The 24,544-nt window shown below is 37.2% G+C and overlaps 1 protein-coding gene across 1 annotated transcript; it reads left to right on the top strand.

Moving 5' to 3' along the window:
* The first annotated feature begins 424 nt into the window (after positions 1 to 424).
* Positions 425 to 22,577, top strand: LOC106068017 (uncharacterized). The gene is made up of 7 exons (XM_056034597.1): positions 425 to 573; positions 13,155 to 13,300; positions 15,359 to 15,488; positions 16,833 to 16,942; positions 18,162 to 18,271; positions 18,412 to 18,446; positions 20,408 to 22,577. Exons 1-7 carry the CDS (start codon positions 456 to 458, stop codon positions 20,497 to 20,499), a joined length of 741 nt encoding a protein of 246 aa, XP_055890572.1. The 5' UTR covers positions 425 to 455; the 3' UTR covers positions 20,500 to 22,577.
* The last annotated feature ends 1,967 nt before the right edge of the window (positions 22,578 to 24,544 follow it).

Raw genomic sequence — 24,544 nt, forward strand, 5'->3', positions numbered from 1 at the left:
AAGTATTTCATAATAATACACCACTTTTACAACTATTCACTATTAATAGTAACAAACACGGGAGGCTCTTTAGTAGACGGGCATATCATCCCTCACAATATTCTTATCTATCTATCTATCTTCTCTCTCTGCCTTCTCTTTCTTGTATGTGTTTGATTACATACTGGGTTAGGGTCAGGATATGGAGAAAAAAATCCCCCCCCCCCATTATTCAAAAGTTGAGTATCCGCTAGTGGTTACAAGTATACAATTAAATCCTCAGCCCCGCCTGTTTACTTAACTAGCTCTTGCTACAGATAAGAATATCTGATTACGTTACTAAGTGAAAATACAAACTGATCATTTTGTTTCCATATGTCTTATCATGGTCTAGAATAAATCAATTGCATTCAGGGCGTCACACTCAAACTAAAACAACAACAACAAAAAAGGGTCAACACTGAATAGTATATAATATGGTACCTTCTTTTAATGAACGCACTGTATTTGATAATTCTAAAATGACGTCATCAATACTTGTGTTGTGTCTGCTGTTCAGCTTATTGATCAGTCTACGGATTGTAGAGATTAACGGTAATAAAATGCTAAGAATTAATTATTTTCTTTGAAATATTGCTGTTTGCTTTCGAAGTGTACGAAAACAACAAATTAATTAACAGTTCTATAAAATAACAATCTTTGTATGGAAACCTAAGCTTTGAACTTAATTATTATCTTCGAGGTTCTGCTTTAATAATAATAATAATAATCTTTATTGTCCGTAAGGAAATTTGTCTTACAATTTATGCATCACACCAAACAAAAAACATTATAACTATAAGAAACCAAAGTGTACATTCACACCAGACTCACTCATAATTTACACGTGACAAAGTTTATACCAGATTGTTCCTATTTAATGATTTAGTATAGTGCATCTTCTACTGATAGCTGCCTGGTCGGGATAGCTGCTTGATCGGGATAGCTGCCTGGTCGGGATGTCTGCTTGGTCGGGATAGCTGCCTGGTCGGGATGGCTGCTTGGTCGGGATGTCTGCTTGGTCGGGATAGCTGCTTGGTCGGGATGGCTGATTGGTCCTGTGGTATCCGCAAAGGACTGTTGATCAGTTGTCTTGAGGGTCACGGGTTAACTCTTTCTATCCTAACTGACGATACCAGCGTTGATTCCACCAGAATGTGGTAAATAATTACGGAGAGATAGAGTTAATACCCTATCCTTTGCCATCCCCGTCATCATGCGTGAGGTTTGGGCTAGGAAGTGGATTAGCTTCAACTCTGAAGGAAGGCCCGAAACATGAACTAGAAAAAAAAATACGTTTTAAAAAAAAAAACATAGTTGTATCAATTAGTTTGGATCAGTCAAGTCATTAAATTTGTAATAGATCTAGACCAGTGGTGCCCAAAGTACGGCCCGCGGGCCAGATCCGGCCCGCGACGTGGTTCTATCCGGCCCGCTGAAACGTCAGCACATATTGTAGACAATCCCCCCCCCCTTCATAAAAAAGGTTGAAAAATGTATTTTTACCAATGTTAGGGCTCTCATTTTTCTCTGATAGGTTTGTAGCATGACCTTTATCATTTTTCGTTTACGAAATGGGACTCTAAGTGTAGAATTTACCCGGAAAAGTGAACGGACCTTTGCTATTGAAACATGATAATATGCCAACATATTTGATTTGTAAATAAAATTTGTCTGTTTAAAAAAACAACCACATGTATAACAGTATTATGAATTATGAACAAATATGACGGCACTCTTGGTATGAGCCGCAAATAAAAGATTGTTTAACTACTTCTAGAGATTGGAGGATTGATGGGGAAAGTTATGAAAAAGAGAAAAGAAAATGAGTTGGTGGTAAAACTAGCTACAATGTGGCTCACATTTGAAGTAGAGAAATGAAGCCACTTTCCGACGCGTAAAAAAAGAACAACTTCCAATGTCTAATCATTAATGTAAGTTTCTAATCAAATAGTTTCAAGTCAATTTCATTTCGTTTTTTGTAACTTATCGGTCATGTGGCCCGCGCCACGAGTGTCGGAAATATAAATGGCCCGCAGCATGAATAAGGTTGGGCATCACTGAATCTAGACTAACAATAATAAAGCAATTATAGAAATTTTAAAAAAATTGGGAAAAACCTGAATTCGAACTCATGTCTCAAGCCTTCTCAGGCGTCTCAAGCCAATACGGTAACCACTCTGCTAGTTGGAAAGCCAATGAATATAGAAGATTGTAGAGTTATATGTTGTTTCTACAGTCTCACCCTATTATTCATGTTTTGTTCACTGAGACTCAGAGGGGATTTATTCAGCTTATATCACCACTTCAGTCAAGTACAAATTCTTTCCCTTGTTTGAGATACCAAAGAAAAATAATTAATTAACAATAGTTAATTAACTAATCGGTATTTTTTAAAATGGATTTTTGTGTTGTCAGGTAAAAGAAATAATTGTGCGAAATTTCAGCTTGATCCGAGATTGGATATCGGAGAAATAACATGTACAAACTTTTTACCAGACAGTCAGACAGAGTTGATATAAGCTTTGTAAAAACATTTTACAGCATTCTTTTTTTAACTACTACAGCCTGTTAAATTCGCTGTTTTGTGGAGGTGTAAGAGAAATGTTTCCATCTGGAATCAATCAAATGGAAGTCGACATCGGTAGGTTTAGGTCATAGGTACCTATGAAACTCTTCTAGAGCCGGGGTCGGCAACCTGCGGCTCGCGAGCCACATGCGGCTCTTTGGATGTGAAGCTGCGGCTCTTTGGTTCCATACGCAAATATTATTTATTTTATCGAAACATTTTTCAGAATATCCTATCTCTCAGCCTTATACCACCCCCCATTACACGCGTCGTAAGTGTCGTCAGACGTCGGAGGTTTTAATTCGCTTTCGACGCAAGACGAAACGGCATCTTCACTACGTGCTTTGGTTATGACATATAATTTGTTGTTTCAAGTAAATAAGCTAGAAGCCAATGATCTCAAAGCTAGAAGCAATCTACAAGTAGTGCTAATCTGGCAAGCTTTGCGCTACCAATAGAAATTACACATAAAAGGCAAACCATTTTCAGATGGTGAGTATGTCAAAGACTGCTTCCTACGTGCGCCTGAAGAACTGTGTCGTGATTTCAAAAACAAAAAACAAAAACAGAAACCTTGAAAAAAAAGTCAAAGATATGCTACAATCCGCTAAAACAGTACAAAATAGAATAGCTAAAATTATCTTCCAATGTAACATATTTGCAGGTGGAAGATATTCAACTTTCTTCTGCCTTATCACTTGCTAGTCTTGCGACATAAAAGGCACGGCATAAGTATATGTCTTCCCAAGGTTCAAAAGAAGATCTTCCAGGATTGCTACTCTCATGACAAACTAGAGGGGAAGATAGAGCGAATGCAAAAATACCTTGAAGACAATAAGATCGAGTTAAATAAAAGCGTTTAAACAGCAATTGATGGAGCCAAAATTATTACAAGAAAAATTAAGGAGCAACAACGATTCTTTGGAGCCAAATAAACCACCGAATTCTTACATTTCACTGCCTAATACAGCAAGAAGCGCTTTGTGCCCAAACATTTATTGCCGAAATAGTTAAGGTTATACATTTGATAATCATGATTGTAAACATCATCTTATTAATTACACTCTACCATCTTCAGTTTAAAGAACTCTTTAACGAGATGGAGACACAGTATTCCGACCTCCTTCTTTACAATAAAGTGTGATGGCTTGAATCGTTTTGCTTTGTGCTTGAATGAAATAAATACATTCCTAAATGAAAAAAAGCATTAACTACTCTGAATATGAGAACGACAAATGGTCGTAAAAATTGTACTTTATGGTGGATATAACAGCGAAAGGAAATGAGCTGAATCTAAAACTGGAAGGAAAGTAAAACCCAGCCTATGTTTTGGTAGAAGAATTAGTTTATTTTGAAGAAAAATTAATTCTTTTGGCAGAAGATATTCTCTTACTTCATTTTAAATGTCTAAAACAGTCTCGCGATAAAACTCAATGCAACTATTGACACACATTACTTCAGCACACTTATAAACAAATCAAAGATAAAGTTGAAAATGTTGGAGGTCCAGAAATGTATGCACGTTACACAACCAATGTGACAACTTTAGAAGAAATGTCTCGAGTTGAGGCACTTAACCCATATTCGACGCATGGAATAGTCTTCCATAAAGCTAGAGCGAGGTGAAGTTGCCATTTGAAGTACTGACTATCTACGGATCAACATATTCGTGCAAGCAACTGTTATATTCATATATAAATAAAAGTACAGTAAGAAGTCAACTAACAAATGAAAATTTAGAGTCGTGTTTGAAACTAAAAACAAGGCATGAACCTAATGTATCCAAACTTTCTAAAACCATGCAAAGCCAACCTCCCATTGAATTTTCTTAATAGTTTGTTATTCAAGTAAAAAAGTTAGTGTTGTAAGTAAATATTTAACTGCTTTTGTTGTTGCGAAAGAAGAAATAATTATTTAATAAAACCATATATATATATATATATATATATTATCTAATTTGGTGTGAAAAACACGTATATATGAATTAATATATTCGTTTTTTTTATAAAAAAATAATTGTGTGAGTACTATTTATTGTTGGCAAGAAAAACATTGCGGCTCTTTAAAAACTTTAAAATTTGGTTAATTGTAATTTTTGGCTCTTTCGACTCAAGAGGTTGCCGACCCCTGTTCTAGAGGGTGGTACTACTGGAGACCCGATATGTCATTAGTAAATTCTTTAGAGGACGAGACTAAAGAGACTACACTGAATTTTGTTTCTCGAAACCTGAGACTTGTGAATCTTGTTCTTTTTCTGTGTTCTCTATCATGTTGGAGGGTTCAGATACTACTATGGCCTCCTTCAGTCGCAAAACGACTATGGATCATCCCATGAAAATGAGATGAATGCCTGGGCATCAGTTGTGGTAGGAACGATGTCGCCTAGACATCAGTTCCCCCTCTTCACGCAGCTGATCTATCCAAAGGAACGGCAGTGCCGATACAGTTTGGGGTCGACGTCGCAGGTTCTGCCAGGGTGTAGCACTGGGTGCTGCAAACTGCCTTAGGGTCGCCAGCTCCTGATTTTTCCTCAGGGTTGACTCCCGAAACCTTTCCCATGATTGGGTATAGCTGCAAGGCAACAGAGGTTTAAATTCAGAGTTTTCCTTCTCTTGGGTGGGTAGCCATCCTTGGTTAACGAGCCCCTCCTGCTCGAAGCTTACTGGTTAAGGCGCCAGTTACTCGCCTTTGCCCCTTCTCCTGTTAGTGAGAGCAGTTCCGCCGGACTCAATATCTAAGCCACACGTGAAGGCCAGGAGTTGGACTGGTTGTCAGAGGCTATTTGAGACGCATGCCATTAGGAAGCATTTTATAGGTAGTGGAGTGCTTACATCCATTACCACTTCCGGCAATGACAACCTTTGCGTTTACTTTGACACAACAACAAAAAAAAATTATAATTGACTACTAGTGGATAGGACACTCTTTAGTCAGTGGCGTAGCAAGGTATCACTGGGCCCGTGTTCATGAATACAACGCTAGGCCCCCTCCGGTAAATCGATTGAGCCACACTGTATTTATTTTGAGAATACTTGCCAAGAAAACAACACACAAGACAGGCACAACACAGACTGCACACATTTCTCATGGGTCAAACGAGAAAGCGCTCCTCAAAAGGCTCATTTGAAAAGCTAATGCCATTGGTCAGCCATGTCACGTGCTAGGTTTCCGGACCACGGGCTGAAAATTTAGGTATTAATCACAACTATGAGAAGCTGTATACATTGTCCTGGACAACACCCACAAAGTCCTGATGAAACATGAAGTTCACAAGAGATAAAAGTGAAACACCTTTGTGGAGATACCTGCTCACCCTATTCAGTAGATAGTCCATTTTAATCTTAAGCTTTTGTTTCCAAGGATGTCAACTACTTCAAGACATGAATAGCAGTAATGACGATTATCTAGCACGTATATTTTAAACAATAAATGTACCATATTAACAGACTTATACATTTTACGTCATCTTAACTCTTTCTCTCCTGACGATACCAGCGTTGATTCCACCAGAATGTGGTAAATAATTACGCAGAGAAAGAGTTAAAACATTAATGGATTTATCTTAGCTAGCAAATACATATGGTGATATAAAAGACATCTAAAACAATAATAACAAGGTTACAAAAGACAGTTTGTGTGGAAACACAAAATCAAAATCGGCCCCCGAAGAGGTCCACACAGGCAGGCTTCAATATTTTCAGAAAGAACATCCAAATGAAATTATATCAAAGACAAATGAGAGATAAGAATGGAGAAAGAAGGTTAACAGATCTTGTGTAGTGCCCCAACGGTCCCGCAGATCAAAGCATAGGTGTAAGTGAATGTAAAGTTAGTTGTGAACCTGGCCTAACTAGTTCCCCTCTTAGACCTTGTGGTCTATAGGGCAGATGATGTAAAGTTCATCTGTTTTTGTGGCCTACGGTTAGCCAGCACAACGACCAACCGCCTATACTTTTCCCCAACTAATGTCAGGTACCCAATAGAGCTGAGTGGACACAGAGGCGCCCAAGGATTCCAAAGTTGAAAATCCGTCTTCACCAGGATTCGAACCCGGGACCCCCGGTTCGGAAGCCAAGCGCTTTACCGCTCAGCCACCGCGCCTCCCCTGGCCTAACTGATGTCTTATAATTGATCTAAGTGTTTTGAAAAAACTCAATCTGTTATTCGAATCCTCAAAAAAAAAAAATTAAAAAAAAAAAATTCCACAATAAAAAAAATGTTCAGAAAAATGGAATTTTTAAGATTACTATTTGATTTAAATTAGGTCTAGCTTATAATGCATACTAATTAGCTTTTTCTCTTTAAAAAACTGCTTGCATAACTGATTTTAAAAATTAGATTTTTCGCTTTAAGAAAAAAAAAAAAATCGTTGCATCAGAACTTTGAATGGTCTAAAATATTGTGATGTCGGATTTTCAATATCTTTTCTAGTTTACGAGATCTAAACGGACGGACAGACGGTCAGACGGACAGGCATTTCGCACAAAACTAATAGCGTCTTTTCCCCTTTCGGGGGCCGCTAAAAATTATCTAGCAGAGTACTTCCACTTTGTTTACATATTGCTTATCAGTATTATTATTTAGAAACGAACGAGTAGTCATTCTCTGGCACTGCCAGGGTCGAGTTTCGTTAAACAAAATTCACTGTTCATTTATCAGTTTCCATAGTGGACAGTGGACATTTCTGGTGATATGGCAGGTCTGCAGCAGTACCGTCCTCTGACAGGCAACGAGAATCTGTTTGGTCCTGAAGGTGTCTGTGAAGTCAGTATTTCATTATCCCCTCGGTTGATGTAATAATGGGGTGTATTGTTATTTCAAACAACTTCCTTAACTGCTTAGGTTCCATTATTTTCTTTGTTTTTCCATTTAAGTTTTTCTTATTATATGAGACAGTGGTACGGCGATGTCAATTATGGTAGCGTTTTTTTTTTCTTTTATCAATAAACAGTAGATCAGGACGATTGAAATCTACTGTGTTGTCAGTCAAAATAGACCTATCCCAGTATACTAAGTGATCGGTTGACTTAAGAACCCCTGAGGGTGGCTATTTGCAATAAGGATGTTTATCTATCTTGTTCAATTATGTATCAAAGCCAGGCATTGATGTATCGCTTTTGCAGCTTAATAATCATCATCATTATTAACTCTTTCTCTCCTAACTGACGATACCAGCGTTGATTCCAGCAGAATGTGGTAAATAATTACGGAGAGAAAGAGTTAATAATTAATTAAAATTAATTAATTAATTAATGTTCATTCTCTGGCACTCCCAGAGTCGAGCTTTATTTAAAGGGAGACAGAGTCCATTGTAGTTCCCTTAACAGTGTTATTTATATCTAACTTTATTATTTTATAATATGATGTACTGACAATATAAAAGTTAGCTTCCTTTAAAAGAGTTCGTCCAACAGTGATTAGATTTACAGTGATATATTTTGCGATGTTTATAAATATGTTTTGTTTGTTTGTAAAATGTTTTACATGTTTCGGATGTTCCTTCAGAGTTGAAGATAGTTTACTTCCTAGTCCAAACCTCCCTCAGGACGACGGGGGGATGGGAGCGGGCAGGGTTTGAATCCGGGACCATCGATAAATCCAAACGACAGTCCAGCGCGCAAACCGCACGACCAGGCAGCCTTATTTAAGTAAGAACTGGAGATGTGCTGGCTGAGTGGTTGAGGGTCCCGGATTCAGCTTTGACATTAGTTGGGGAAAAGTAAAGGCGGTTGGTCGCTGTGCTGGCCACAGAACACCCTCGTTAACGAAGACTCGCTTATCGCAAGGTCTGAAAGGGGAAGTAGCCTATCTAAAAATATGCAACATTTAATTTCTTAAAATCATCACATTTTTTCCTTTACAAGTGGCCCGTTAGTATTGGATGTAGGCCCAGGCGCATTGAGCCTCTTAGGGCTGCGGTTACTGCGCTACTCTCTATACTATCTGTAATGCATGTATTGCAGACTCCTTGCGGTTTCTTTAAGTATGTCACTTTGAAACTATTAGGTCAATAGTTTCTGTTGTAATTCAGGTATAAATGTACTGAAATATTTGTAACACAATGTTTGAATGGATAGAGGAAAGATCAGGGAAGCTATATAAGGAATATGTGTACTATATAAAGAATGTGTGTGCTATATAAAGAATGAGTGTACTATATAAAGAATGTGTGTGCTATATAAGGAATGTGTGTGCTATATAAAGAATGTGTGTGCTATATGAAGAATGGGTATGCTATATAAAGAATGGGTTTACTATATAAAGAATGGGTGTACTATATAAAGAATGGGCGTGCTATATAAAGAATATGTGTGCTATATAAGGAATGTGTGTGCTATATAAAGAATGGGCGTGCTATATAAAGAATATGTGTGCTATATAAGGAATGTGTGTGCTATATAAAGAAAGTGTGTGCTATATAAAGAATGGGCGTGCTATATAAAGAATATGTGTGCTATATAAAGAATATGTGTGCTATATAAAGAAAGTGTGTGCAATATAAAGAATGAACTAGTTTCAATTTTATTCCTTTTTTTTTTCTTCTGCATTTTCTTTGCAATTAATCGGAGTGCAGGTCTGATAATTAATTACTCCAATAGTTCGTAAAACAATTACACAGGCCTCGCGGAACCGTTTGGGAAGCACTGTATTCGCGTCTAGTCGGATCTCTAGCTAGTTGGTCTCCTTCAGTCGTACCAGGGTTAATTAGAGGCCCTGGGCGAAGGGATTTTCGTTGGCTCCAAACGTTTCGAAATTTGTATCCAAAAGGAAGCAACCAAAATGGGAAACAAGCAGGGCCGGTCCTACAGATTGCGGGGCCCTATGCGAAACGGATTGCGCGGGGCCTATTCTGGGTTGTGATAAGGATAATAAGTGAAAATTAAGATTTTGTATTAGAAAATAAATTCGTCTTTTCATTTTATTCATACTTTACTAAGTACAAAATCGCTGTCGAATTAACTATACGAGCCATTTACAGTAGATAGTAGTTTTCCAACAAAAAGCCGATAAACATTCAGAACTGCCTTTTAGATTTACTATCGACTAGCAAAATATCGCTTTTTTTTTTTTCTTTTAAGAGGTCGAGATAGATTTAGATCTTTATCTGTATGCCAGTGACTATTAAAGTAAATTAAGGATTTGAACTTCTTGTTTTGGTTAAAATTCGTCTTATTATTACATTTTAATTAAATGAAAGCTAAAAATGCCTTTTTTTGAGTCGCGTCCGACACCTCGAAATGACAATTTTGTCTGTTTTTATGGAGATTTGCATTAGTTTTCAGAAGATTTTAATAATTTCAGGAGATTTTCATTACTTTTTCGTATATTTTACAATTTCAGGAGAACCCTTTAATAATAAGTTAAAATGGTTTAATTTAATAATTTACAACTAGAATTCGCGCGGGGCCTATGGAAGTGCGGGGCCCACTGCGGCCGCATAGGTTGCAGTGGCCTAAGACCGGCCCTGGAAACAAGCCCAGGAAGTCCAACAAGTACATCTTAACATTATTGAACAAACCTGGAGTCAGAGACTTAGAGCTAAACTAGTAGACTGTTATGACATGATTAGGAATTAGTTATTTGTTTCGGGAATAAGGGGAAAGTTTTAATTAGCGACAAGTGACGTGACAGATCTTTTAAAAATATGAACGCTCTAAGTGGCGCTAAAAGAAGACGCTTCTTGTAGAGTAGTAGACTTGAGTACAATAGATATACGGATTTACGGACATAGCTGACATCGGACGATTCCCTTCTTGAGTATTAAACATATTTGTAGAACAACATATCAGCGTCGACTACATATTTGATTGTTTCGGCCTTTCGCCGGTGTTACTGAAGTAGTTGAGTTCAGCGTTACTTCCAGTCAGATCTACACTTATTACACTAGATATATTTCCAAGAATCAACACCGCGCGGAGGCCTTAACAAGACAAAGATCCATGGAACTCTTCTATGTTTAAGGTTGAATCCAAGTTTCGATTTTTGTTCTATTCTTTTAGTGCTAACGAGGCCGCCCCCCCCCCCCCCAATCCAAATCAGTCTTCCTAGGCGGCTGCCTAGTTCGGCTACGCCTAAAGCCGGCCCTGATCGTAAAATAACTATGGTTCACGTCGCGGTAAAAAGAGACCCAAAAAATTTTAGAAGCTCATAAGACCTTAGCAATTTTACAGATGATTAAGTTATGCTGTCACTATGACTGTTAATCGTTGTAGATTATAAAGTCATGATGTCACTTAGGACTTTCCACTACCAAAATGTTACACCCAGTCAACTCGTTAAGTCAACAACCTAATAATAACGTGTAGACGATTTGTTCACGTAACAAAAGCCCGTGGCTTAAACCCTTTTACACTCCGAACCGCTAGACTTTTTAAAAAGGGTGTTTCAACAACTCCTGTAGTGTCACAGAGTGTTGTCCCCTTGCTGACGATTGGTCGGGATAATGTGATACAAACTCTAACACTAAATAAAAAGGGATAAAAATATCCACGCCAAGCATGTCAGTTGATAAAGCCCCCCGTTGATTTGATCCACTGTCTAGCATATGAATTGTTAAGCTTCAAGTATTTAGAACCAGGAGTCCTGATAAAATTCTTTGATAACATGCGAGCTGTAGATCGATTCTATACACATAGAGGAAAGTAATGTAATTAGCCTGGGTGGAAATGTGTTTAGATCACGGCTTTGAAAATAAATGAAATTGCTTTGATTTTATTTTTAGACGTGGACTAAATGTGCCTATTAAAAGAAAAAAAATTCAACGAGTTTCTTCGTTGCATGATGGGATACTTTAATGTGAACACATTGATTGGTTAATTGATAGACTGTTTGTATACAGTTGCAAACGTTTGATATACTTGAATGGTTTATGTTTTAAGGGCCTGGCGTTTGTGATTGAAAGAGGTCACTGAAGGTGTTTGAGTCTGAAACTTCTACACAGCGCTAAGATTTGATAAAGAAAAATACGAGACGATAAAAATTGTATCGATTTCAATGAATAGAAACATGTTCTAATAAACACCTGTTCTTTTTTTTAATTCAGATTTAAATAAAATTATTACAAGTTATAATTAAATTGAGTTTGATGTAGTTTAATCTGTACAAGACATGTATTCTTTTCAATTAGTGAGCTATGAATTTATTTGTATAATAGAAATATTTTAAACTGAGCAAAATTCCGAGAAATAGCAACAAGGAAAAAAAGCAGTCTCCTTTGATTTTATTCTTGGTTTTAAAATCCTTTAAAAAATTTTCTTTTAAATTCTTAATTTTAATATAAAACCTAATGCCTTTGGGGGCTAGGGGTGGATAATATATCTTCACTTTCTTCTATCCTTTAGTCTGTTGGACCATTACTGACAATGTGTATATGCATATATATATATATATATATACTTATAATACCTATACATTAGTCTGTTGGGCATTGACTGACAATTTGTATATTATTATTATAGCTTTTATATAGCACTACTTTCATGCTTATAGCATGCTCAGAGCGCTTTTGGTCCAATCTCATCTGTGGATATATAATATACTTATAATACCTATACCTTAGTCTGTTGGGCAATGACTGACAATTTGTATATTATTATTATAGCTTTTATATAGCACTACTTTCATGCTTATAGCATGCTCAGAGCGCTTTTGGTCCAATCTCATCTGTGGATATATAATATACTTATAATACCTATACCTTAGTCTGTTGGACCGTTGGGGCACCACACAAAATCTGTTGACCGACCTTCTCCATTCCTCTCTGCCTTTTGCCTTGGATAGAGTATCCTTCAATGGCAGGCCCGTCCATTCTTTTATGATGTCTTCCCATCGCTTTCTCTGTCTGCCTCTTCTTTGTCCTGAAGCATGGTCTATGCAAGCCTTGAGGCCCTTGCAATGTGGCTGGCATGGTCTATGCAAGCCTTGAGGCCCTTGAAATGTGGCTGGCATGGTCTATGCAAGCCTTGAGGCCCTTGCAATGTGGCTGGCATGGTCTATGCAAGCCCTGAGGCCCTTGAAATGTGGCTGGCATGGTCTATGCAAGCCTTGAGGCCCTTGCAATGTGGCTGGCATGGTCTATGCAAGCCTTGAGGCCCTTGCAATGTGGCTGGCATGGTCTATGCAAGCCTTGAGGCCCTTGCAATGTGGCTGGCATGGTCTATGCAAGCCTTGAGGCCCTTGCAATGTGGCTGGCATGGTCTATGCAAGCCCTGAGGCCCTTGCAATGTGGCCATAGAGTTTTAGTTTGCGTTTTTTGACAGTGGCTAGCAGGTGTCATCGTGGGGTCCAATCGCTGAACTAATCTTGTCTCTAATCACTTCATCTGTGATGCAGTTCTTTATGTGATAATAATAATAAGATCTTTCTTAGCATCTCAATCCCAATGCTAGGATCCTCCTCTCCACTTCTGGAGTCAGGGTCAAAGATTTGCAAACATATAACCAGTGGGCGAGTCAGATATAGGATTACTGATCTGAACTCTCAAACATGAGAACGAAGAAAAAGTTTCAACGGTCTGACCCCATGACCCTTACATATCTTTTGAAATCAAACAATTTCTTTGCTTCAGCTGATGGAACTTTCCAATTTCATGCTCGCCATGTGCTGATAAAGAGAGATACTAAGTTCAGATTCACAGCCCGGGAGGCCGATGACTTGGTGAACCTGCATAACAAGTTGAGAGCAGATGAGCACGGTCTTGACATGTTGAACATCGTAAGTAATAACACATCGCTCGAGGAAACTAAAAAATTAAATAAATAATAAGAGGGGGAAAAAAGCTTATCAAATGGGAAGTTCTTCTGCATTTACAACAACATCTATCAATAATGAAGAAGTTGTTATTTTCTTTGAAATCAAAACAAAAAAATAATTACCATTAACTAATTGCATAATTGGTAATTTTTTAATTGATTCATGTTTTGGTAGGTACAATGAAAAGCTGTTGAAATTTCCAGTTTGATCCGAGAATGGATGTGGGAGAAATAACGTGTACGATTATCTAAGGGGACAAAACCCTTAATATTTAGTAAATATTTACCTATATCTCTCAGAATCTCTGAATACTGAAGAATTAATGTATCTTGTCGGTATAAAGAAATAATTAGCAGAAATTAATTGACTAATTGGTTATTTAAAAAAATTGATTCATCTATTGTCTTTGCCAATGAATAAATATGCAAAGTTTCAACTTGATCCGAGAATGGGTGTGGGAGAAATAACGTGTACACACTTTTTACCAGAGTGAGTTGATATAAGTTTGTGAAGAGAGGCCCGGTAGCCCTCTGCAACAAATCCGCCACGCAGACGCAGTTCCACAAGGGAAACGCAATCATTGCGCCTGGAGTAGCTGGTGCGGTAGCCGTTCCACGCTTCGAAGCGGACACAGAATAGGAGTATTGAGACCTGTCCCGTAACTGAACCGCCTTTGACCTCTTACAGCGGACCCAGGACCAGAGGACCTCGCACTACATATAGGGCACGGCTCAATCGTTGTTACGGTTGTCGACGTTAAGGGTTAGGGGTTAACAGCTTCCGATATGCTGTATGCGTGACCTCTATGTCGAAGGCGCCGCTGTATGGGCGACTTCGTACCGAAGCTAATGCCTGGACACTCATCTCATTTCCATGAGATGATCCATAGTCGTTTCAAAGCTGAAGAAGAAGAAAAAGAGAGAGAGAGACACACACACACATGCACATTTATTTTTTAAAAATAATTTTAAAAATCAATCCTTCATTTATAGTCATCTTATTTTTTTATCTTTTCTTACCTTTATCTTATCTATCATTATCTTAATCTATGGGCAGCATGTCACAACCTTAACGTAACCCACTCTTTCTTAAATGTAATACTATTTATTTAACAACTATCCTTATTTACCTCAATCTTTCTTTTTTTAATTCTATAATAATAACAATAATAATTATAATAATAATACTCAAAGATACCTTCAAGGCCCTTGGCATTCCTAGGAACATTCTCGTTGCCTGTCAGAGGGCAGTACTTCTGCAGACCTGCCACATCACCAGAAAATTCCTCAGTGGAATGATAAAGGGACTACGATGAATTTTGTTTCCCTTTAACGAAACTCGACCCTGGCTTCGCCAGAGAATGAATACTCGTTCTTTTCTAACATAATAATAATAAGGCTTGTCTCCGAATTCGAAGATTTATGAGGAGTGCAGTATTTCCCTTGGCTATACAGCCCCAGCTGTGACCTACATATTTTGCAACCCCCCAGGGCAAGCATAACCATTGTCCGCCGGTGGTCGAATAAGATTTTCTCTTTTCGCCGTCTGCGTCTGTCCTCGGCAGCGGATTTTCTTTAGGTCTCAAAATGTGTATCCCGCGGCTTTTGTGAGTGTCCTCCAGCTGTCTCGTTTTGAAGCCGCATGCAAGCAGGGGCTCTCTTTTATGTCAGCTAAGGCAAGGTGGCGCCTAAGCCTGTCTTTGAAGCGTGTCTGTTATTTAGAAGCTTTTAGCCTATCTTATATTTATAATAACTTTATTTATCTTATTTTTTACCTGATCTATCTGTATTTTTCTTTGTTCTTTTATTTTATTCTATCTTCTCGTTCAATACAAATAATTAAATCATTTATTATATTTTAAATAACACTTAGGGGCTACTTTTTTTTTTTTTAAAAATAAAAAATGAAATCTTAGAATATTGGTTTGAAACGTTAGTCATAAAAAGAATTATGTGTGATATACAGTATTGGCAAGTAAATCAAATATGATAGTAAATATTGATTGCTATTCTCTCACAGTCTTGGAACTCTGACCTAGAAAACAATGCACAGAACCACGCAAACAAATGTGACTTTTCTCACAGTTCTCAGTCTTACAGATCAAATGTCGGACATTTTTCCTACGTTGGAGAAAACTTGTACGCAATAGGTAAACTTAATTACTTTTTGTTTGCGTCATTTTGAATGTCAGTTGAAAAATAATGTGGTCAGTATCACTTTCACCTATCCCTTAATCTGTTGCACCGTTGGGGCACAACACAAGATTGGTCGACAGTCTTTCTCCATTCAACTCTGTCTTTTGCCTTGGATAGAACATCTTTCAATGGCGGCCGGTCTTCTCGCTTTCTCTGTCTGCCTCTTCTACTTTTTCCTGGTACTGTTCCCTGAAGGACGGTCTTTGCAAATCTTGTGTTCCTCAAGTGGCCGTTGCATAATAAGAGGCGTGTCCCGCACGGTTAGCCTGGTATAGAAAAGAAAAATGTCGGGGGTCCTCTTGCCGCGAGTCTGACCCACCCGCCAGACAAAACAGTGTACACTGTTTTCATACAGGCCGCTGAGAGGGAGCTCTTGTTCACTTTTGCTGGCCTAGAGTTCCAGGAGCTGAAGGCTCAACTCTACCTGACAGTTTAAGAAGAAGAAGAAAAAGTAATATGGCCACAGAGTTTTAGTTTGTTTTTTTCTAGCTCTCTAGCTCTCTAGCTCTCTAGCTGTGCAGTCAGCGTCCAAGACACGCAAGTAATAAGAATGTGGCCTTGACCAGGGACCGCATCAGTCTGATTTTGGTGTTGAGGACTATGCCTTTGTCTGTCCAGATTGTTTTGAGTTTTGCATTTGTCTGTCCAGATTGTTTTAAGTTTTGCAATTTGTCTGTCCAGATTGTTTTGAGTTTTGCAAGTGCTGCTGTGGACTGTGCAGTTCGGGCCAGTAGGAATATCAGGGGCTATTAAAAAGTGTTTCATTTTGTGTGTGTGTAAGAGTGTAGGCCTATAATACGGTTTCTGTGGGGGCGTTTTTTTTTTTAATTATTTTATATGAAAATAATATTTTTAATTAAAGTCTCTTATCTAGACTCTAGGCTTAGACACTGGTTTCGAAAACATTCACGTTTTTAAACAGAATATGGGAGAATGAAAGGGATGTAATTAGAAATGAAACGTTTAAATTTTATTTCCTGTTCGAGATGTTTCTATTTTTAAAACTTTAAAATGGGAGACAGGCTCATATTTGAGTCCTTCAGTCAATACGTTTTAAGCTTCATGTGTAGTACTTTTGTGAATCTTATGGAAATTATGTTTTATTGTGTATTGATTGTGTGTTTTTAAACTTGTTATGATTTTAGCTTGGAGAATAAAAGTGTTTTATTTATTCCTCTTAACCAATATCTCCTGCAAAACAATGGAATTCGGGTTAGCGGATTAACTTGTGTCAGTATCGCAACATTGTTAGCTAGTCAATGCCATTGTAACGTCTAATCCAATTTTTTTAATTTCAGGAGGCTCGAGTCCCAGTGCCAGAAATATCGTAGAGACTTGGTATCGTGAGAAGTCCAACTACGATTACGGCGACAACAGTTGCTCTGGATCTTGTGGTCATTACACACAGGTAGCCACTATAGTCATAGGCGTAACCCGGATAGGGTGTAATGAGTGTTGCGTGCCTATAGCTTCTTAGTAAATGTAGATAATTACCTTCTTTTATTGTGCATGTGAAAGTCGAAGATTAAGTTGAGTTTAGATTAAGTTGAGTTTAGATTAAGTTGAGTTTAGATCAAGTTTAGTTTAAGTTGTGATTGATTACTAGATCACTTCTAAACAATAACTCTAAGAAAAGAATAATTCTTCTCTCTCTCTCTCTCTCTCTCTCTCTCTCTCTCTCTCTCTCTCTCTCTCATTTTTATAATACATCATATATTTACATTGAAGCTTTATCATCGCGAAGGATATGTATTTACATTTGTACAAAAGTGAAAAACTAATTTACTATTTGGTAATTCTGCAGGAGTTCAAGGGGCAGCCATCTTTGTTATTGTTTGTAATCTTGTATCTTGGGTTTTCTCTAAGATTAGGGTTTTAGATTGTTTTTTATTTTTGAAGCTAAATAATATGCTAGATCTAGCTATACTGGTATCATCTAGTCCTAATAAGTCTATTAATTAGACTCATAATCTAACTGCTAGAACTAGACTAATTACTATATTAATATTACAACGTTCTTAAAGGCAATAAAGGTCTATTAACTTTTGGTAATGAAGTGTGCTGATATTTATTGTAGGCATAGTTAAATTTAGATTCTCTATAACAGAATAATTCAGAATAGATCTAGACAATATTTAACAATTAAAAAGAAGACAGAACAATAAGAAACGTATTGTATTGACACCAAGTCAAAATTAAAAGAAAAAATAGCATTGCTTTGAAAACACAGAAGTAATGTTAATTCTTGGTATTTTTTAAGACACTATCTTGGGATTTCTTTGGAACATAAACAATAACAAAATAGTACAAAGATGGCTGCCCCTTGAAGTCCTGCAGAATTACCTACTATTTCAAATATTTGTTTGCCAAGAGAAGATAAATGAGTAAAAAATATCGGCCATTCTTCCTTGACTTTTATTACATCACTATCACTTGCCTGCGCTGGATGTGGCAAAGTATGTAGGTCGCAGCTGGGGCTGCGTAGCCACGGGAAGTACTGTACTCTTCATTAATCTTCGAACTCGAAGACAAGCCTTATTATTATTATCATCACTTGCCTACATAAATGATCTCATACACTCCATAAACCTCATAGGATATGCTCTATGTGACTTTGTTTTCTTCAGATAGTGTGGGCTGAGACGACCGCCGTAGGATGTGGAATTAAAGACTGCTCCACTATTAAAAACTCACAAATAAACAACGGCTACCTTGTTGTTTGTCAGTATGGACCAGGGTAAAGTTCCATTATACTAGATCTAGATTTAATCATGGAAAACGTTCAATGACTTGATTGTATTTCTAAAGTACTTTTCAATCTTTATGTTGTTTCTGTATTGAATACACAGTTAACTTTGTGGACTTTTTTTCTTCCAGAGGTAACATTTCTGGCAAAAGACCTTATCTGAAAGGTAATTTAGTTTCGGTATTTAGATCAACGTAGATTGTTTCTTGTCCATGCGTGTACGTTGGTCTGTCAAGGGAGTGTAAGATTGACTATCTGGTCTGTCAAGGGAATGTAAGATTGACTATCTGGTCTGTCTAGGGAATGTAAGATTGACTATCTGGTCTGTCAAGGGAATGTAAGATTGACTATCTGGTCTGTCAAGGGAATGTAAGATTGACTATCTGGTCTGTCAAGGGAATGTAAGATTGACTATCTGGTCTGTCAAGGGAATGTAAGATTGACTATCTGGTCTGTCAAGGGAATGTAAGATTGACTATCTGGTCTGTCAAGGGAATGTAAGATTGACTCTCTGGTCTGTCAAGGGAATGTAAGATTGACTATCTGGTCTGTCAAGGGAATGTAAGATTGACTATCTGGTCTGTCAAGGGAATGTAAGATTGACTATCTGGTCTGTCAAGGGAATGTAAGATTGACTATCTGGTCTGTCAAGGGAATGTAAGATTGACTATCTGGTCTGTCAAGGGAATGTAAGATTGACTATCTGGTCTGTCAAGGGAATGTAAGATTGACTATCTGGTCTGTCAAGGGAATGTAAGATTGACTATCTGGTCTGTCAAGGGAATGTAAGATTGACTATCTGGTCTGTCAAGGGAATGTAAGATTGACTATCTGGTCTGTCAAGGGAATGTAAGATTGACTATCTGGTCTGTCAAGGGAATGTAAGATTGACTATCTGGTCTGTCAAGGGAATGTAAGATTGACTATCTGGTCTGTCAAGGGAATGTAAGATTGACTATCTGGTCTGTCAAGGGAATGTAAGATTGACTATCTGTTCTGTCAAGGGAATGTAAGATTGACTATCTGGCCTGTCAAGGGAATGTAAGATTGACTATCTGGTCTGTCAAGGGAATGTAAGATTGACTATCTGGTCTGTCAAGGGAATGTAAGATTGACTATCTGGTCTGTCAAGGGAATGTAAGATTGACTATCTGGTCTGTCAAGGGAATGTAAGATTGACTATCTGGTCTGTCAAGGGAATGTAAGATTGACTATCTGGTCTGTCTAGGAAATGTAAGATTGACTATCTGGTCTGTCAAGGGAATGTAAGATTGACTATCTGGTCTGTCAAGGGAATGTAAGATTGACTATCTGGTCTGTCAAGGGAATGTAAGATTGACTATCTGTTCTGTCAAGGGAATGTAAGATTGACTATCTGGCCTGTCAAGGGAATGTAAGATTGACTTTCTGGTCTGTCAAGGGAATGTAAGATTGACTATCTGGTCTGTCAAGGGAATGTAAGATTGACTATCTGGTCTGTCAAGGGAATGTAAGATTGACTATCTGGTCTGTCAAGGGAATGTAAGATTGACTATCTGGTCTGTCAAGGGAATGTAAGATTGACTATCTGGTCTGTCAAGGGAATGTAAGATTGACTATCTGGTCTGTCAAGGGAATGTAAGATTGACTATCTGGTCTGTCAAGGGAATGTAAGATTGACTATCTGGTCTGTCAAGGGAATGTAAGATTGACTATCTGGTCTGTCAAGGGAATGTAAGATTGACTATCTGGTCTGTCAAGGGAATGTAAGATTGACTATCTGGTCTGTCAAGGGAATGTAAGATTGACTATCTGGTCTGTCTAGGGAATGTAAGATTGACTATCTGGTCTGTCAAGGGAATGTAAGATTGACTATCTGGTCTGTCAAGGGAATGTAAGATTGACTATCTGTTCTGTCAAGGGAATGTAAGATTGACTATCTGGTCTGTCAAGGGAATGTAAGATTGACTATCTGGTCTGTCAAGGGAATGTAAGATTGACTATCTCAAAAGTTTTCTATGATATGAACTCATATAGTCCCTGTGTGCTATGAGACATAATATACAATGCATTACTTTTTAATCTGCAAAGATGTGGTTTAAACTGGGTTAAAAGTTATTTAAAACTTTTTTTATTTTTTAATTTCAGCTTCCGCTCCTGGACTGTTGTCACGTGATGTCAGTGTTACGGTTTCATTGGTCACATTTGTTTGTTTGTTATATTTAAGGAACTCTCACTAATGGAACTTCACTTTGATCAAATAGTGAAATGTGGCACTTATAATTTTTTAATTATTTTTTTTTACTTCAACACATAATGTATTAGAATGTTATACTTGAATGTTATACTTGAATGTTATACTTGAATGTTATACTTGAATGTTATACTTGAATGTTATACTTGAATGTTATACTTGAATGTTGTACTTGAATGTTATACTTGAATGTTATATTACAATTAGATCTTCACTCTAACATACAACGCTATTGAAATATGTAGGCTTTTATGTTGTTTGTCTTATTTTGTTGTTGTTGTTGTTTGATTTGTAGCTGAGGAAGGTCTCTAGGTCCAAACGTCAGGGCATACAATAAGTAGGATTATTCTATTTTCTATACAGCCGTGTTCCCCTGCAGCAGTAAATCTTTGTTATAGAAATAAAAGGAGCTACATTTCAATGTTAGGATCTTTGGAATGCACTTTAAATTCCTAACTACGCTCCAAACAGTACATGTTTGTTTTTTTTACGCCTATCTGTCAACCGGATTCAAAAAGAATCTTTTGTGATTTACAGAATTAGATTTGAATCATTTGTGATTAACAGAATTAGATTTGAATCATTTGTGATTAACAGAATTAGATTTGAATCATTTGTGATTTATAGGATTAGATTGGAATCAATTGTGATTCACAGATTTAAATTTTAATCCTTTTCTCTTTTGGAAACTATTAGGAACATGGATAGATATAGTCAGCAAAGTTTCATCTGAAATAAAGTTTGGCAGCTCAGCAAACCAACTCAAATCTAGAACTAATCATCCACATTCTCCATTGGGATTCCATATCGAATAGAATTGATTGTCAAAATGTTATCAGTCATGGAATCGATTAACAATTTTTTTCCCAATACATTAAAAAAAAGGCCACAAAAATCCTTTGTAGGATATCTCAATCAATACTGATTTAGTTGAATGCCAGTACCCCAGCACTTGCTTACATCCCTTCTCAATGCATTTCTGAAGAAGTGAATTTTGTAGATTTCATGAGGGCACACCATGCTTTTCAGAAACACTATAAAGAATCAAAGCATTCATTATTGAGGCAATTATTTTAAACTGTATTTTTCTATTCTAAAACATTTTATGTATCGTTTTGACAAAGTGGAATAATTTTTTTTTGAGGGAGAAATTCGTTAAATGATGGTTTCAGTAGTGAAGAGAACAGTGGCGTAGCTAGGGTGGGGGAGGAGGGGGGGAGAATTTGAAAATCCCCCCTGTGTCCCCACTTGAGAGGGGCCCCCAAATGAGTGTTTTTTACATTGAAATTTTAATATTAAGCAACTGCAGGGGCCCTCAAACGATGGAAAAGTCCTAGCTACGCCCCTGGAAGAGAAAGCCTGTACGAATAGTTTTAGTGTGAGGTAAAAAATAAATTGTAAAACGTTTTAGCCAAGTGAGCCTTGTCCTCCAGGGCGGGGGTGTTGGAACCACAATAGCTTGAAGTCCTACCAGAAGCTACTTGATAACTAAGCATGAAATAACTCCTTCTTCACTAGTGTCATTAGAGCATGGAACGGGTTGCCTGAGTCAGCTAGATTAACCACCGATATAGCCATAGCAGAGTTAAAGCCTGTAATTAACATGCACATCTAGATTAACACATGGACACGCGTAGGTCGTAATTATCTGGAACGTCTGTAATTTATAAGATAAGATAAGACATAAAAGCTCCCTCTGTGGTCATGATTTTAAGATAAAAATACACCGATCACAATAACAAAAGACACAAGAACTCTTTTGTTCCTTTGTCTATTCATTCAATAAACTCCAATTTTTTTTAGAGTAAACTTCTCTTATAATGTTTTAAGTGAAACTGTGGTATGAAAGTACATTGTCAGTGCTACTGAATAATATGTTTATAATGTACTGTTATGCCTATGTGTAATGCACAATTGTAATATAAATTTCCTCAAGGATAGCAAAGATTATTGTTATATCGTCATCACTGCAAAGTATGTTACCATTTATCATGTAATTATTAGCGTCTTTGTTAAGGTTGCTTTAATTTTATATAAACAATAAATAACATGTTTACATTTCAAGAGACAACAGTAATTTTTCAGTAAAACTAAAAATATTTAAGGGAGTTGCAATTAAGCAGGGATCTTTCCAATAGAAAAAGTCATTGGTTAATATGCATAACTAAATGCATGACGCGTAGGACGTAATCATCTTCTTTTTTGAAGTAACGTCAGTATTATATAAGATAAGATAAGATAAAATAAGAAGATTCTGATTGATTCCTGTCTAAAAAAAATGTGAGATGGTATATATAAACAAGGAAAGATAATACGTGAGATAAGTAATGGAGTTTTTAGAGTCATGTTAACAGTTAAGTCTACTTTTTAAAAACTATTGTCGAAATTAAATTTTTTAGAATTAAATTGTTTTATTTCTTAAAGAAGAATTTTGATCTACACAGATCGAAATATTAATAAAACTGAATGAAAAGATCTACATAATCTAATCCAAAGAGCGATTTTAGAATGTTTTTTTTAGAAAGAGGGGGAAAGGGCGAGGTGGCAGAGTGGTTACACACATGAAGACTGGGATTTCAAATTTCAGGATTTTTAGGGCGCCTCTTGAGTCACTCAACACTAATGGGTACCTGACTTTAGTTGGGGAAAGTAAAGGCGGTTGGTCGGTTTGCTGGCCACATGGCATCCTATTTGTTAACCGTTGGCCAAAGAAACAGATGACCTTAATATCATTTGCCCTATAGATCGCAAGGTCTGAATTGGATATGTATCTGTACTCTACTTCTAGAAGAATCATTATGTATTAAAGTTTGCGGGAGTAGAGGAGGTAATTATGATAGTATAGATAACTAACTTTGGTGGTTTAAACTTTAGGCAAAAACGAACATTTTTCTTTAAAGCGTCTTACAAAGATCACGACTAATTCCGAAGGTTCTCAAACTTTTTCAGTTCTTGGATTCCTTTACAAGCAATACGGTATTAGCGGACCCCCAACGCAGACTGATTTGTCTGCAGGGGCGTAGCTAGGAATTTTCCATCGTTTGGGTGCTGGGAAGGGGGGGCTTGACCTCTTTGGGGAACCCTGCATTTTGCGTAATATTTAATTTTTAATGTAAAAACACTTATTCGGGGGCTCCCTCAAGTGGGGGCCCTGGAGGATTTTCAAATTCTCCCCCTCCTCCCCATACCCTAGCTACGCCCCTGTTTGTCTGCCCAAATTATAAAAGCTTAGCCACATGTATAAAGTATGAACTTCTTTACCTGAAGTCAACTTTATAACAAGCAAAATACAAATAAATAATTTTTAATAGGTTTTAAAAAAGATTATATGAAGTGTAGCCACAATAGTTTAGATCAGTCAGGTCATTAAATTTGTAATAGATCTTTGTTTGTTTGGTAAAAAGTGTATTAATGTTATTTCTCCCACACCCAATCCCAGATCAGGTCACCGCTCTCGTACTAAATACCTCGTTAGCGTCGGCCCTAGACACGAGTTCGAATTTAGGTCGAATATAGGTTTGTAAAATCCAACCAGATATCCCTATCTTAAATAACGCTAAACTAAGGCAATAGGTAATAATATTATTCATCGTTCTTGGTCTAGATCTAGATCTATTATTTATTCAACTAAATGACTGATCCAAACTAATTGTATTTTTAAAGTAATTTTTCCCTTGTTTATATTTTCCAGTTTTAAACACTTTAATTATTTAATTTATTGAATTAAATACTTTTAAATGTATGACAACTACAATTATATTAGAATAGACTCTACTAATAAAAAAGGTTCCCCTTTCAGACCTTGTGGTCTATAGGGCAGATGATGTAAAGGTCATCTGTTTCTGTGGCCTATGGTTAACTAGGGTGTCATGTGGCCAGCACAACGACCTACCGCCTTTACTTTTCCCCAACAAATGTCAGGTACCCATTAGAGCTGAGTGGACTCAGAGGCGCCCGTAGATCCCGATATTAAAAATCCCAGTCTTCACCAGGATTCGAACCCCGGTCTCCGGTTCGGAAGCCAAGCGCTT

Source organism: Biomphalaria glabrata, chromosome 7 (genome assembly GCF_947242115.1).
Source record: "Biomphalaria glabrata chromosome 7, xgBioGlab47.1, whole genome shotgun sequence".
Taxonomy (NCBI): domain Eukaryota; kingdom Metazoa; phylum Mollusca; class Gastropoda; family Planorbidae; genus Biomphalaria; species Biomphalaria glabrata.